This window comes from Bombyx mandarina, chromosome 25 (genome assembly GCF_030267445.1).
Source record: "Bombyx mandarina strain Sakado chromosome 25, ASM3026744v2".
NCBI classification, from domain to species: domain Eukaryota; kingdom Metazoa; phylum Arthropoda; class Insecta; order Lepidoptera; family Bombycidae; genus Bombyx; species Bombyx mandarina.
In genome coordinates, this window is record NC_143231.1 from 9,704,856 (window position 1) to 9,722,498 (window position 17,643).

A 17,643-nucleotide genomic window follows, 5' to 3' on the forward strand; every position below is an offset into this window, starting at 1 on the left:
TAGGTACCACCGCCCCGCCTATTTCTGCCGCGAAACAGTAATGCGTTTCGGTTTGAAGGGTGGGGCAGCCGTTGTAACTATACTTGAGACCTTAGAACTTATATCTCAAGGCGGGTGACGCGTTTACGTTATAAATGTCTATGGGCTCCAGTAACCACTTAACACCAGGTTGGAGCCCCATCTAAGCAATAAAAAAAACACAGATCGACTGTTTTTCTTATTGTATTAGACATTGGACATGGATATAGACAAACGATGTGGTGTTAAATGGCTACCAGGACCATAGACACCAACGACGTAAATGCCTTCACCAACCCTGAGATATGAGGTTAAAATCTAAATTATATTGAGAAGCGGCCGTCTCATCTTTGACGACAGAACATACATATGTCTGCTTACAATACGTCTTACCACCAGTCGGTGTAGCATGCTGGGTGTCTCAGTTAACAATCCGTTATCAGTATTACCGGCGCAAAACAATATATATGTAAATTTTATACATATACAATGAGTACATTGCACTCAGAAATATGGATTGAGGAATATGTTCTAGAACAAATCGGGCTGTGGTTTACACGCTGTGGTATTTATAGGTAGCCGCTTTATAGGAGCTGACCTATGAGCAAGCTGGTTCATTTTAACTAATAAAAAAATTCCAAGCGTTACGCAGCAACTTATGGCCTTGGCATGAGCAACGGTAACCATTAGTGGAGCCGAAAGTTCAACTGGAAGGGAAGGAAAAATACCAATTTTTGCGGTAAGATATTTACATTTCATTTTCTCAAAACTTTGAATTCAAAAATTCTATAGCCACTTTAATAATAATCTTTCCACGAGTTGTCTTAACCCTTTGTTTTGTTTACGTGACAAAAGCATGTTTTGTAAAGTATTCAGGGGCTATGCGATGTCGAGAAAGGGCTTTGTGGTTTAAATAAAAATTCCTTGCAATCTACAAAGGGAGATCACAGAGCCCGTTTGCTAATATAAATTACTGTTTGTCTTATGCCATATTCTATGATGTTGACTGTACAAATTAAATCAATTTTAGCTTACAGATACTATAAATTATGCATATTTTTATTCATTAAAATGAACAGAGACGGATTAGTGGAGATGGAGTCGTCAATGGATAATCGTCACGCTCTTCAATCAACGGCGAATTCGACTATAGGTTTGCCAAGGTTCTTCAACGTCATCGCACTAACGTAGAATTTTCAACGGTACACAATTTTATTACAAATTTTGTCCTCAAAATGACTTTGATGCAATTATGCTGTTGAAATAACAAACAAAATTGAACACAATAGAATTAAAACTAAAGACCTAAAGTCTCGTCCGGCTGTATGGAGAGGAGTATTAAAAGTAATGCGGTGTTCTGAATTTGTCAAATCAAAAGTTTTTCATTGATCAAAATGTTAATGGAACGAATATCGGAGCAAAATTGACTAAGTACGATAGGTGAAGTTGGAGCAAATTAATGAGGCATTAGAGTTGAGAAGAGAGAACCGAATACCGCAAAAACCGGGAGTGTTGCTAACACTGGGCCTAGCAAGAGCAGTGAAACGCGGCCCACTAGGAAGATCCAGCGAGAAACTCAGTGGGCTGTGTCTACGGATTAATTTACTCGTCGAGCCCTTCGTCGCAAGCGACGGGTTCGGCGAGAACGATGACCGGTGCTTGAGGTACCTAAAAGCACCGTTAATGGATCGGGAGGATCCGTAATGACCTGTTCAGGGCGACGTCGATTGTTTACCATTCGGTCCACAGGATCGGACATGTAAGGATGGACAAATACAGAATTAACGAAAATATGTAAATGTCTAAAGTAAATGGAATTTTTATAAATTCTAGAGTTTTCGTAACAATTGCAAAGAGATGATTTTAATTTTAATTTTTCTCAACAACAAATAAACATTGTAACCTTCAATTTTGAGAATACCGTGTAAATTTAATTACAGTTAGAACTTGCACGTGACGAAGATGAAATAAACACATACCTACATTATATACAGTGGTGTTGAAAACTTTCATTTATGATAGATCGGTCAGGAATGTAGCAGCACGAAAACAGTTAATATAAGTTCGAAGAAAAAGTTTTTTCGCATTTTATATATTATACAATCATTTTTTTATCATAGTTTTGATTATAATAACAAATATTTTGTTTTTATATCATTATGTTTGACAAGGTATTGCCATTTTGCGTGTAATGACATAACCTCATCGTTTTAGAAATGGATGGAAATGTTTTTAGAATGGGGTTTCCCATGGAAAGTCTACAAAAATTAATTTTGACAAACCTCTCTCGATTTTAACCTAACACTACTCGAAAAATTCTGAAGAGACCGAAACAGATTAAAATCTGAGGGTCAGAACTGTTTCATGAAAACAAACAAAATTCGGCTCGAAGAACAATGTAGCAGATGTTTTTTTTTTTCATTTATGAGTTATGAAACTGCAAAGGGGATTGCCCACTCTCCATAGTGTGCTAGGCCCAAGGTGGACATCAGATATTACTATAAAAATGTACTGATTCAAATTCTTAAATGTATTGGATATCTAAAAAATATATTGAAATTGACGCCACTATTATAAAAAATATAATAAAAATAAAAACTCGTTTTGAGGTTAATTTTCTATATAAATAAGTGTCGGATTGTGAGATACTTCAAGAACTTTCCTTTTCTTAATGTTTAAGATGTTCCTAATGTATTTTTATCCAATAGGGTATAAAAACACACTTAATTCTTTAAATATCTATATTTTCTTCATCTTCATACACAATTAGTATCATCTAAAAATAGCAAAGGAGAGCATATACACGGTTTTAAATCTCGGTCAGGGTAAAACCACAATTCACACAATGTTTTTTAGTCGTAGTATGAAACGTTATTGATAAAAGTAAAATAAATCGAAGAAAAATCAAAACACATCCATTTTGTACGCAAGCACAACACCACAAGCAGCAAGCGAAGTATCAGTCAGTCAGATTAAATTCAGTGTTGTCAGTATAAAGAAAAATAATTACATGAAATTCATATATCGATTATTTTTTTAAATAACCGATAATTGATTTATATCTTAATCTTTTTTTACGAGTACACATTATTTTTTATGTTTTTGTTTTAGTTGTACATATTTAAATAACAATACTAGTAAAGTTTTTTTTATTGCTTAGATGGGTGGGCGAGCTCACAGCCACCCTGGTGTTGCTAAGTGGTTACTCGAGCCCACATACATCTACAACGTAAATGCGCCACCCACCTTGAGATATAAGTTCTAAGGTCTCAAGTATAGTTACAAGTTAAAGTCCAATGGGTATGTCTTCGATGTTATTTTATGTGCATAAAATCCATTAAAATCGTTTGATTAATGATAATACTTAAAATTATTTATTTATATGTTTTATTTATATACTCAAAATATTTACTTCATACGTAAAAGGATTTGAAGCTGGCAATATTTTCCCCGCAAAAATAAAAATCCTTGTTTTTTCAATAGAGTTACTTTTTTTAAACTACTTATTGTAAACTATAGTGGCGCTTATTTGCAAGAAAGTAAATGCATATTTATTTATGACAAAATTAATGCACTAAGTATTTTTTCTATAATCTATTGTCCGCTTTGGGCCTAAAATGGGCCATCCCCTTTAACAAGTAAGAAAGCACAGTGAAATCTATCAACACGTGCGGTTTAAGTATACTCCTGCCCAAAATAAGAATTACAGAGATGAGCAGAAAAACGAAAGAAAATTGGGTAATTGTACCGCGGACGAATAATGGGAAGTAATACCAGATCCACTGCTGATTATCCTCACAGACTATCATGACCTACTTATGTATCGTCATAAGTAGCCGCCACTCAATAAATTGCAGTTTCGTCTGTACGAACGATACGGAATTTTAATTGAAAGAGTTCGAATCCTATTGGACAAAAAAGTGTGAATCCTTCTTTATATTTAAATGTACCTACTTTATTAAATCAATCTAATTTTTTTTGTAACAGACTAGCTGTACGCGTGTGCTTCGCTGGGCATTTAAAATTAACATTATTATTTCTCATACCTACAAAGATTCTCACAACACTCATATGAATATTAGCCTATCCATTAAGTTCATGCATTTTCTACATGGATACCAAGTTTCAAGTCAATCGGATGTATGGTTCAGTAGTTATAACAGAACATCCGTAAAAACCACTGTAGGTTTATGTACATACTAGCGGCCCGCACTGGCTTCGGTTGGGAAGTAGCGCACGAGATGTAGAGAATTTTAGGTATTTTTTTCACATTGGCTTACATTATTAGATTTTCAATAAGGATCCCTAATTTTTTTGAAAATATAATAAATATAGCCTATGTCACCCGGGGATAGCGTAGCTTTCCATCAGTGAAAGATTTTTTTAAATCGGTTCAGTAGTTTCGTAGCCAATTCAATACAAACAAACAAACAAATCTTTCCTCTTTATAATATTAAGTATAGATTAGTATAGATTAATTGCATACAACGTACTTTACCTTTAATAGGCGGCAATTTGACCAGCTCCTGGTTGTGATTTTGAACGTTGAACCTGCTGGAGCCATGCTTGCGGGGTTGGCTGTTCCAGCCCGGGGGTCGCGGACCGTCAGCTGTGCGCGGCACGATGGTCACCGGCGGCGGCGGACCAGACGCTAACGATGACAACTGTTTTTCTGGACGGCTCTGAGAACAAAAAAACAATAAACTATTTATTTCGTCTCAGTCTACGTCTTTACAACATAATAGTTTTTTTTTTATTGCTTTTATGGGTGGACCAGCTCACGGCCCACCTGGTGTTAAGTGGTCACTGGAGCCCATAGTCATCTACAACGTAAATGTGCCACCCACCATGAGATATAAGTTCTAAGGTCTCAGTATAGTTACAACGGCTGCCCCACCCTTCAAACCGAAACGCATTACTGCTTCACGGCAGAAATAGGCGGGGTGGTGGTACCTACCCTTGCGGACTCACAAGAGGTCCTACCCCCCCCAGTAAAGTTTTTAGCAAGTAACGAAATTTTCCAGCGATTTCAACTGTTGTACATTTTATTAATGTATAAATACATACCAAAAACAGTAACGTCGAAGAATAGAACAAAAACCATAGCGCGAGTCAGATAATCCTACCAACATCAATGTAAATTTAAATCATTTTTATCTTACAAACTTTGTTTCCTTGATCGATCCAATTAGTGAAATTGGTATCTGTTTATTAGTTTTAAATAATATTAATAACGTTTTTATTTTATTGCTTAGATGGGTGGACGAGCCCACAGCCCACCTGATTTTAAGTGGTTGCTGGAGCCCATAGACATCAAAAAGGCAAATGCGCCACCTACCTTGAGATATGAGTTCTAAGGTCTCAAGTATAGTTACAACGGCTGCCCCACCCCTCAAATCGAAACGCATTATGGCTTCACGGCAGATATACGCGGGGTGGTGGTACCTACCCGTTCAGACTCACAAAAGGTCCTACTACCAGTAAATGCGATATGTATAATGTGTCAAGTAAATGCGATAAATGATTATGACTTTCCTTACAAAAGATTACGCATTCTTTCTCAGACTTCTAGAGGTGCAATTAAAATAAGTATATTGTGGTTTGCTTACTAGAGTTATAGAAATACGCTATCAAATTCAGGTTTATAGGATTAGCAGTTTGGCCTGGGTATTGATGAATCAGACAACTTTTTATTTTATGTTTATCTTATACAACTAATAATAATAAAACCAGTTTCTCGAATAAACGTGGGATATTAACCACTACAATATCATTCTTAATATTCCTTCTAATATTCTTAATTTTAAGAGATATTTATTTGATTAAGTTAAATGAAAAAATAATTTCTAGCAATTTTTATTTATATATTTACGTTAATGAACAAGAGTACAGTGAAGGATTTAATGTCTAAGGTATTCTTTACCAGTCAACCAAAGATGGAACTGGCAAGAGTTGGTATAACCGTTATGTTGTTTAGCAGCCACCATCTTGAAGTAAAGTTGGATATCTTGTGGGTTTTGGGCAGTGGTAATAATCGTTTTTATTAATCTATGTGCCGCAGAAATCCTGAGGTGGGTAGACTATGAGCTCGTTTGCTCGCCTAGGACTAAACGCAGAAATATGTATTAAAAATGCATCGCTTGCAGAAACAAAGCTAATTAAATACTAAAGCTAATAAAATAAATACGAAATAAAATTGTATTGATTCACACATTTTTTCTTTAACTTTTATTACCTATCGATATCCTACCGATGTATTAGATTATATTATTCAGGATAAACGGACAATCCAGTAATATTTATGTAACGTTATAGAGCTTTAGTAAATGTAGAAATAAATCACATTGAAAATTCAATCAGAATGCTATTTTTGATATTTCAATATTTAATTTTATAGAATTTTCCTCAAGCGTTTATAGAATAACATAAAATGATTTCGTCCGAACATAGTATGTATAATTTTTCATATTTTCTCTCCACTTAATGTTATTGCTGAACCGTTCTAAGCTGTACGAGAATGGGTCGAACAACGGAGTATGCTATCAGCTCTACACAAACGAATCACGGTTAATGTTCCAAGCGAGAAACATTGGTGCAAGTTTCTATTTATAGTACTAGCACATGTTTATATATACGTTTATATACGTGTCCTTTGTAGGTCAGGTGGGAACTGGAAAAATGCGAATATCGCATCAGCGCATCGATGCGCAACTGGCAAAAAGCAAATATAATCTCTTTTTATGTGTTTTTACACTTTCAAACGTGCGTTTTTTTATTTTCCAAAATGCGAATAATTTCATGTTCTTTTTAAGGTATATGTGCTTAAGTCCTCTTACGAAATTCTGATTAATGCCATCATCCTTCTTGAGATGTGTGATCTCAGTATTAAATACATGGGTAAAAAAATATTTATTCATTAATCCACCTAGCAGAGGGCTATTACAAAAAACGAAGACAAGTAGTAGTGTTGGTGTAGCTGATACGATTAATACATATATAAAAAAAATCTAATTAATACATTTAATATATTTTGCAATACACGCAATGTAACACATATGATAATCACCTGATGCACAGGGCCAACGATATCTAAATAATCTAGTTGAAATAATATATTATTTACTACGTTTTTTTTTTTATATTAAGCTGTTTATTTTTTATATTTATATTTACTGGAAGAGAGGCCGCCCCAGAACAACTTGGCGTCGCTCGGTGGAGGAGCTGGGCGTCTTGAGCATGACGTGGGAGGAGCTAAAACAGACTGCCCAAGGCCGATGCAAATGGAATGAATTTGATTCGAGCCCTACACCCCAGCAGAGGATAATAGGAAAGAATGATGATAAATGATGATATATACTGGTGGTAGGACATCTTGCAAGTCCGCAGTGGTAAGTACAGAATAAATAGGCAGGGCATATAAAGAAACGCTAAAATCTATGAAACTGAACAAAAAAGAGATGAATTCACGCCTCCTGCTCTGGCTAATAATACATTATGCTCGAATGCGTATCTTAAATAACGCCATGAAAATTAAATTACAGGCATGTCAACGCACTGAGAAAAGCCTACTGAGCATGAATCATACACAGACAGTAAAGCAGCGATTTAAAATACAAAATTAAAGTAATCAATGTAAGAAATCATGGCCAGCGTATAAAGTGGCAATGGCCAGGCCATGCAGCATAAAAATTAAGGCAAAGAGCGCCTTATGAAGGAATTAGTGTTGCTACTTATCAACAAAGCTGACTTGTAGACTTTAATACTTCAGTTACAATTGACTTATATTGCACGTGTGTATAATTTCTTATTTCACAGCTGATTATATTTGAACTAGTTTTACAAATTGTATTTAATATGAAAACAAAACTGGCTACAAATTAAACAATTCGAACTTATGTCCCAATGAATATACTTTGTATAAATAAACAAGAGCTGCATCCGTCCGCGTTTTTAATTTGCAGTAAATATTTACTATTCTTCAAGGAAACTTTACACCTGACGGTGATTTACTTACAAACGAACAGCAAAAGGTATTTCGATCGACTGCCAAGATTCTATTAGCGCTGATAGATTTAAAACAGTCTTGTTTGCTTTGTAACGCGGCTTTGTCTAATCGATATCGGTTTCAGAATGCGGAATTATTTCACGTTATTATTGTGATTATAATACATTTTGTGATTAATACGAGATTAATTTTGCGCTCGTGAACAATCAGAATATATTTGTCGTGCTTAGAGATCGCAGTTTCTAAACTAGACACTGACTGCCGTTTTAAATTTCTTCGAAAGTCATACGTATTCTTAAAATGTATTCACGAGTGCTCAAACGCTCAAAGTATTTAACCGAAAACAAAAAAGATTAAATCATCACTTTCGTGTCATCTGGGTTGTATAGATTCATTACAATTCATTTAAAAAAATTACATAAATCGCAAATAACTGACTACCTTTTCATTTAAACTCAAAATTTGAGGGAAGAAAATTTATCTAAGATAAATATATTAAACAATATAACTATTGTCAATGAATTCAAACCGGTTTGTAATCGAAATTTTGTTGTTATAATAATACCGTGCCTATCAGAGAAACAGTCGTCTGTTTTCATATCCTTATTCTTACACTTCAAGTGATTCGTACAAGCTAATTGATTACTGAAACATCGGTACCGCGTATAGGTAATTCCGAATGTCAAGGTGAAGTCCAAAGTCGTATCGGGCAATCAATACTTCGGACAGCTCAATAACCACGAGTAAAGCGTTTAGTAGGAACTAATTATCCAAGTTTTCGAGGGGTCATGTTTTTATATTTACTAGTGGTCCCGCAGTAGTCGAAAATCGACAATAATTACTTGAAATTATAAACATTAACATTTTTTTTTTTTTAAGAGATTTTATGACCTGGTAACTATGACCTTTAAGTCATGTCTTATTTTACTTTATTTTCTTAATTTTATGAAAAATGATAATATGGAGTGAAATGAAATGAAGATGATTAATTTGAGACATTAATCAACTGGGATGAAATTTAATGAAATGAGATGATATGGGATGAAATATAATCGCAGTAAAATGGTGGTCATTTACTGAGATTTTTTCAGTGGACTTTTTGGAGGAACCCGAGAAGTTACGTCCAGCAGCTTTGTTTCATTTTCCCACATTTGTGCACTTTCACAGATATTAACAGTTAATAAACCACCATTATTACACATTTAAACCTGAAGAAACACTAAATAGACAAAATAAAACAAATCACACAACTTCACTCCTCGCGTTCCCGCCAAAAAGTCCACATTAACATTATTAAGGTTCTATTGTCAAAGACTATTTATACTTCTTTATTCATAGATTTGGCCAAGACCACACTATAGACAAGTAATATTAAAGATAAACGATATTAATCTATTCTTAATTTGACCATAGACTTTATGCAATAATAAAAGTTTGACAATAGACAAAGAGTATATACTATGTGTGTGTCATATACATGATAGTGTGTGTAATGTTTTTTTTATTGATTTAATGTATTATTAATGCATAATTTTGAAAAAATATTAGCATTTTGCACACCTCTATATCTTCTATAAGTATGGGAAATTTCATACTCCTCTGTCCGCGCAATTTTCGTAAAAAGGGGTATAAAGTTTTTGCTTCACGTAGATTACATAACGATGGAATATGTTAAGGGAGTGCTCTGAGGAATTGTTCGAGATGATACCGGCATCTCGTTTTTACCATCGCACCGCCCGCCACCGGAGTAGAGTTCATCCATACTACCTGGAGCCACTGCGGTCATCCACATCTCATCCCCTCCACGGTGTTTCCCGAGCGCTATGACATGTCCTTCTTCAAACGAGGCTTGTGGAGAGTATTAAGCGGTAGGCAGCGGTTTGGCTCTACCCCTAGCATTGCTGAAGTCCATGGGCGACGGTAACCACTCACCATCAGGTGGGCCGTATGCTCGGTCCAGGTGTTTTTTTTTTTCGCGCCCCTCATTACAATACGTCCGTCCTAATATTAAAACGTGTACTAACTAAAATCGATTGATGCGACTCCGCCGCAGTCTTTCAAATCAAGCAAATACGTACCAAACATGTGTTCGAACGACTCCCACGATGAAGGAACAAGACCGTGTAATAAAAAACATACGCTGAAAATAAATAAATTAGCGTTATAACATATTGGGCCCGCACTAGTAAGTACCAGTATCCAGCCTTTGTAGATTCTGCCGCAAATCAGTCACGCATTCCTCTTTTAAGAGTGAAAACAGTTGTTTTATAATATAACTAAGAGTTTAACCTCATGTGTCAATTATATTGTGATGTCTATGGTCTAAGTTAACACCACATTCGCCTTGAAGTTGCTAAACCTATAAATTCCTGATCACAACTTATTATTTTAAATTTTTTTTTAAAACAATATTATGTGACCGATCTATTACTGACCGAAACCGGGCTTAACGAATTTTATATATTCTGCAAACACCTACTTTATTAGGTCAGACTTGGCTTAGACTTAGGAAGACTTTCAATGAAAAGAAATACGATATTTAAAGTTATATTCATTTTAATTATTTTAGTTGAAGTTTCCGTGTGAAACAGAAACCTCAAAGGTGATCGCAAGTCACGACAATCTCAAATCATTACGATTGCCTTCGGATAGAATATTCCAGCAAATTCATTTACTTTGAAGGTATTCATTAATCTATATATAAAACAGTCCGAACCCACTAAGTTTCTCGCCGGATCTTCTCAGTGGGTTGGGATTTCGATGCGGTGGTAGGTTCAGCGAAGCACTGCTCTAGCTAGGATCGGTGTTAGCAATTCTCTCAGATTGAGCCCGTGAGCTTTCCTATCGGTTATTAGAATAGCCCCTTACGCTACCAAGGATTAAGTAGGAAAAAAAAAACAGTTCACGCAATTCATATTCAATTGTAACTATACTGAGACCTTAGCACTTATATCTCAAGGTGAGTGGCGCATTTACGTTGTAGATGTCTATGGGTTCCAGTAACTGCTTAACACCGATAGGCTGTGAGCTCGTCCACACATCTAAGCAATAAAATAAAAAAAATTCAATAATACGACTTTATTTTTTAAAGTAAAATTGGAATTGATCCCCTAAAGGGGGTGGCTACCAGAACAGTTACTTGGGAGGGAATATCGAGACACGTGTCCAATTAACCTTGGAGCTAGTGATATATTTACTGTAGGAGCACGCGGGTATTTGACATCCACATTTTTTGTCACATCATAGCTTTTCGAGTATGCATTTACCGTATCTTAAGCTTTTCTAAATTCTCGAAGTTAGTTACATAGATATAAAAATTGTCGACTTCGTTCACATTAAACGAATAATTTCGGTCTATATTATTGATACAAGTGTCGTCGAAATCATGCGATTAATAATGCCAATAAATAAACATTTTATGGTATAATATATTTTATTGGTTTGTCACATAACCTCCAAACCTTACATTATTTAAGATCCAACAGTTAACTAAATATATATATATTACATTGCAAAGAACTTATAAGTAAATAAACATTATTATGTGTATAATTAACATTAATTACGTGATCGAGGTTACACAGAAGTTTGCTCAAATGCCACCTTATGTTTTTAAAGAAAAAAGTAATTAGGGGTAATTATTGTCGTCAAGCTACACTAATTAATTTGTACTTTATATTATACAAAAATGTTTTTTTTATAGCTTAGATGTGTGACGAGCTGACGGCTCACATGGTATTAAATTGTTACCCGAACCCATAGACATCTACAACGTAAATGCCGCCGCCCATCTTGAGACGTGAGTTTCTAAAGTCTTAGTTTTAACAGTACAACGCCTGTTCCACCTTCAAACCGAAACGCAATACTGCTTCGCGGTCGAAATAGGCAGGATGCTGGTACCTACCCGTGCGGACTCACAAGACATTCTACCATCAATAAAAACAATGTAAGAAATCTCAGTTGATGCTTTTGCTGTTTGACATAGCTTCAATTACATTCCCAGATAAATTAATTGCATATTTGTTCCTCTTTCAATGTAAATAATTATTATTTACTAATTCAGCGTCCCCGACCCAGGCCAGATTTTTCTCCTTTTTTTTTTATTGCTTAGATGGGTAGACGAGCTCACAGCCCACCTGGTGTTAAGTGGTTACTGGAGCCCATAGACATCTACAACGTAAATGCGCCACCCACCCTGAGATATAAGTTCTTAGGTCTCAGTATAGTAACAACGGCTACCCCACCCTTCAAACCGAAACGCATTACTGCTTCACGGCAGTAATAGGCGGGGTGGTGGTACCTACCCGTGCGGACTCACAAGAGGTCCTACCACCAGTACTCATTGTAGACAAGAACAAGTACGCTGACCCTGGATACCGAATATCTTTCACAAAGATAGACTACGAAACTGTCTGGGTTCAACACCCGGTGGCATACTAAGAGGCGATCAAACAATTGACGGTAGTTGATGCATAATTCAAATTTTGCTAAATAATAATATTGTAACTTATTCCTATACATCCTTATTATAACTATAAAACCGTGAGGGAAACTACGAAAATTTCAAAATTAATAGTGTAGATAATTAATATATTTTAAGCTGATAAAAAAGAAAAGGGTTTTTTTTATTTTTTGTTTGCGACTTTTGGCATTCATCTGATCTATTGCTAAAGAATCACACGTCGCTCTATCAATTAGAAAATTTAGGATAATCAGTATTACATTCGGGACAGCTATACGTAGGTCGGTATGAATATGAGTCAAAGAGAACAGCCCTCTTGGTAAGTTGTTAGCAGAACATATAGATACGCAAATTTCTATTCATACTTTGTCTATACTAATATTATAAAGAGGAAAGATTTGTTTGTTTGTTTGTTTCGAATAGGCTCCGAAACTACTGGACCGATTTGAAAAATTCTTTTTCCATTAGAAGCCGACATTGTCCCTGATGAACATAGGCTACTTTTTTATTTTATTTTTTTGGTTTCATGTGTGTTTTAATGTTTCCGAAGCGAAGCGAGGGCGGGTCGCTAGTTTTACGATAATATTCCTTCATCTTATAGAGGTCACAAATCAGTACAGGTGAAATTACCTATAACACCGCTTCTTGCTTTTCCGATCACAGTTGAGTGTTTGAATTCGGAATTCATTTCCAGCCGCCAAGGGTGACACATCTATTTCATATTTCTTATATTCATTAATTTTAAATTCTTTAATTTGTCATTTATGAACTAATAAAAATATCAAACTAATAATACAGTCCACTCTCATTCACCACAACACAACACTAAGCCTTAAAATATTATGTTCCAAGCGAAAATCGATATTACGTTGATTGCAATACGGAAGACAGCTAGTGACGACCAAATACCGTTAAACTCTACATCTCTAGGTCGCGAACATAATCGTAAAACAAGAGAGTAGTTTGCTGATTTTAATATTACTATCCATTACATTTCTCCCGGAAACTGTACTATAAACTGTGTTTCACACCTCTATTCACGACATGTAACAACCAAGAATCTATTCATTAGTTTGATTCGTACAATCTTGTAATGTATAATTATGAGTAAGATGGTATTGTGTGTAAATAAATCGGTAATAAGTATAGAAATTCTTTAAAGTAGTAAGAATTTAAAAACATTTTAAGCCATGGGTGGACGAGCTCACAGCCCACCCGGTGTTAAGTGGTTACTGGAGCCCATGGACATCTACAACGTAAATGCGCCACCCACCTTGAGATATAAGTTCTAAGATCTCAGTATAGTTACAACGGCTGCCCCACCCTTCAAACCGAAACGCATTACTGCTTCACGACAGAAACAGGCAGGGCGGTGGTACCTACCCGCGCGGACTCACAAGAGGTCCTACCACCAGTAAGTGATTTTCGAAATGTGAATAGATATTTTGTATGATCGTAAAGCGCTCACTATTAATGTGAACCTAATTAATAAAATCTCCTGTGTAAATAAAATTGGAAAGCCCTGCCGAAGTGTGCGCATCATGTAAAAGACTACTGGATAATTTAAATCATACAATTTTGTATAATTTTTTAAATACTTGATACGTAGTGATTATAGTTGTTAAAGTGAGTTTACTGTTAATTATTTTTCTAAGCTCGCGTAATTGTTATTTTACTTGATTTTAATATATAATAATACATTTGTAAGCGACTGCTAAATTTTCAACGACTAGATTCGTATAAAATCAAGATTTAAAGACGTATTGTTTGCTTATTGTTTTTTTTTTATTGCTTAGATGGGTGGACGACATCACAGCCCACCTGGTGTTAAGTGGTTACTGGAGCCCATAGACTTCTAGAACGTAAATGCGCCACCCACCTTGAGATATAAGTTCTAAGTATAGTTACAAAGGCTGCCTCACCCTTCAAGCCGAAACGCATTACTGCTTCACGGCAGAAATAGGCAGGGTGGTGATACCCACCCGCGCGGAGTCACAAGAGGTCCTACCACCAGAAATTACGCAAATTATAATTTTGCGGGTTTGATTTTTATTACACGATGTTATTCCTTCACCGTGGAAGTCAATCGTGAACATTTGTGGAGTACGTATTTCATTAGAAAAATTGGTACCCGCCTGCGGGATTCGAACACCGGTGCATCGCTTCAACACGAATGCACCGGACGTCTTATCCTTTAGGCCACGACTTCAAACGTCGACGATTTGTCAAGTAAACGTTTTTTTTTTACAGCGAATATAATAGTTCGGCTGCGGTAATATATTTACAAACACGCGCTAATCATACCGCTGGCATACCGACAATACAAAACAAGAAAAAAAAAGGTGAAATAAATAAGGGGCCTTAATGAAATCAAAACGACGGTTATTCGTATATATACAAATATATACACAATTTTGTCAAACATTAATAAATAGATATTGTGTATTAAATCACTAAATAATATTTAAAAATTAAATTTTTTTCAAGTAAAGCTAAACACCAATCAGTGTACATATGTTGACATAAGTGTCGAATTAATGCGCATTCGGATTAAAACTTTGACAAACGCTTATTTAGAATTACTAGAGGTCCCGCAGTAGTCGAAATTCGACTATAATTAATTGGAATTGTAAGTTTGTACACTATTATGATTGTATTTTATACTTCTATAACCACAAATTTCGCCAAGACTACACTATAAAAAATATTAACAAAGACAAACAATATTTAATCTATTCTCAATTTGACAACAGACGTCAAGAACAAAAGTTTGATAATAAATAGTATGCACGCGTGTGTGCGTCAAATACATGGTATGTAGTGTGTGTAATGTTTTCTTTATTGATTTAATGTATCTTTTATGCATTATTTTAAAAAAAAAATTAGCATTGTGCACTTCTTCTCTATATTCTGTATAAGTGTGGAAAATTTCATACTCCTCCGTCCGCGCAATTTTCGTAAAAAGGGATACAAAGTTTTTGCTTCACGTATTAATATATAGATATTATACATATTTCAAAATGAGCATGCCGATCGACAATATGTAGCCTTTAATATACTTTATCCATCGTCCTTTAAGCAACTGAATAGTGTAACACGAAATGACGTTGTATTCAACTGTGTTTCGAAAAGGATTACGCTGAAAAAAAAACCGATTCCCCTATTCCAGTTTCGTCCTTAGAGAGGACAAGGTGAGTGGCGGCATTCACGTTGTAATGTCAATTGACTGACGCACGAGATCTAGATCTAGATGTAATAAATAAACAACAACAACACTGTCGCGTGCCTGTCGCTCGATCATTGCAAATCTGTAATCATAATTCGTGGTGTTGCATCTAACTGTAGATAAAATACATATTAATGTCCTACGTAATCTATCTTAATTGAATCTTACCGGATCCGGTGGGGGAGGCGGCGACCGATTCCTGCGTCTCCGAAACATGGACGACAAGGAATGACCGTTAACATTAGCGGACGATGCAGCCGATACTAGCATCTTCAATTTCTTAACGCATACAACCACACTTCACTTCACAAAATTCACTTTTTAAATTTGACACTAAAAACTTTTTTTTATATTAATAAAAACAAAAAAATTAAAGACACTTCGTTAAATAAACAAAAATTTTCGTCAGCATCGGTGCAGTTTCATTTCCAAAAGAACCGGTTATGGAGATATTTTCTAGGCGATCAAGTAATAGAGTTAGTGTCAAATGACGGGCGGCTTGGTAATGAGTTTGCACGGACAATGAACTTAACTTTGTTATGGCGTATCAAAATTTCACTGCGCCGGAGAGCCCGCAGTGACTTGTAATTCGCGAGAATGGCCGAGAAACTTTGTTTGGGTAAACACACGAAGTACTTTCTCTAAAAAGCTTAAAACTTGCATTTTTATATTGTCAAACGATGAACGTGAACAACATGCACAGGGATAGCGTGATATTTAGAGATAAATAAATAAAAATGAACTGCCCGATGAAAAATTCAATTAAAAATATTTTAAAATTCCTACTTAATGTACACTTTCTCTTAGTCGGACGATTCGATGTGGAATTAAGCTCAAATCGCGTCATCAAATTTGACCTTCAAAATCCATGTTATTCTAATTTCTGCAAAAACAACGTTATCACTTTAAATTTAAGACACCTTAATTTTTTTTGAGTGATACCAGTGCGCGTAAAATTAACTATAAACATGACGACTCTAATAACACTAGTGTTTGCTTGGAGATTTTAAGATTTACACAAGACTCTGAAGCGAAGATGTTTTTTACACTGAACGTGTTCGTCGGGAGAGAACGGTGGACGTACTGATAGACTGACTGGACTGACAGGTACATCATTTCTAAATGATTATCGCAGAAATAGCTACATGCGGTTTCCGACATTTAACATAATAAAAGCGCAACGAATCGGAACCGCTCTTACGTATTAACGTGGCAACGATATAATATTATCATAAGAACAGCGGCCTTGCCTGTGGTCTTATTGCTGGAGGGCCGTTACTAATTAAATGGTTCGTTTTGAAAAATTTGCGAATTCAACTGTATTCCAAAACGAATTAAGTTGGGTTTTTTAATTTAATTTTAAAATCCTGTTATGACTGATGGCTTGTTTATTAAACACTAGCGACCCGCCCTCGCTTCGCTTCGGAAACATTAAAACACACATGAAACTAAAAAAATAAAATAAAAAAAATAAAAAAAAGTAGCCTATGTTCATCAGGGACAATATCGGCTTCTAATGGAAAAAGAATTTTTCAAATCGGTCCAGTAGTTTCGGAGCCTATTCGAAACAAACAAACAAACAAATCTTTCCTCTTTATAATATTAGTATAGATGAAATGCGACCAAGTTTATCAAAGATCTACCAAATATATCACAAAACATAACACTACACACAGTACGAAAACAAAAAAATCTCGTTTTCTGATTAGTATTTTTTAGTTTTGACGAGTTTTTTGTCAAGGCCGACTTTGTTGTTTTTTAATTTTACGTTCAATTTCGTATGTAACATAGAAATCTTAGATTACGTATAGTTTTTAATAATTTAAACAATAGTTTCTAGTTTTTTTTTATTGCCTTTGTAGGCAGACGAGCGTACGGCCCACCTGATGGTAAGTGGTTACCGTCGCCCATGGACTTCAGCAATGCCAAGAG

The 17,643-nt window shown here is 35.3% G+C and overlaps 1 protein-coding gene across 2 annotated transcripts in view; it reads right to left on the bottom strand.

The window, feature by feature from the left end:
- Positions 1–17,643, bottom strand: part of LOC114246418 (Protein phosphatase regulatory B subunit well-rounded) — a 65,433-nt gene that overhangs the window by 35,986 nt on the left and 11,804 nt on the right. The window contains exons 1-2 of one of the 2 annotated variants that reach the window (XM_089738379.1): positions 15,880–16,063; positions 4,517–4,700 (exon numbers count right to left, since the gene is read on the bottom strand). In XM_089738379.1, coding sequence (XP_089594505.1) covers positions 4,517–4,700; positions 15,880–15,981 — 286 coding nt within the window. In that variant the 5' untranslated portion in view covers positions 15,982–16,063. Of the gene's footprint in view, positions 1–4,516; positions 4,701–15,879; positions 16,064–17,643 lie in introns of those variants that run through there. The other variant, XM_089738380.1, reaches the window with a different exon arrangement.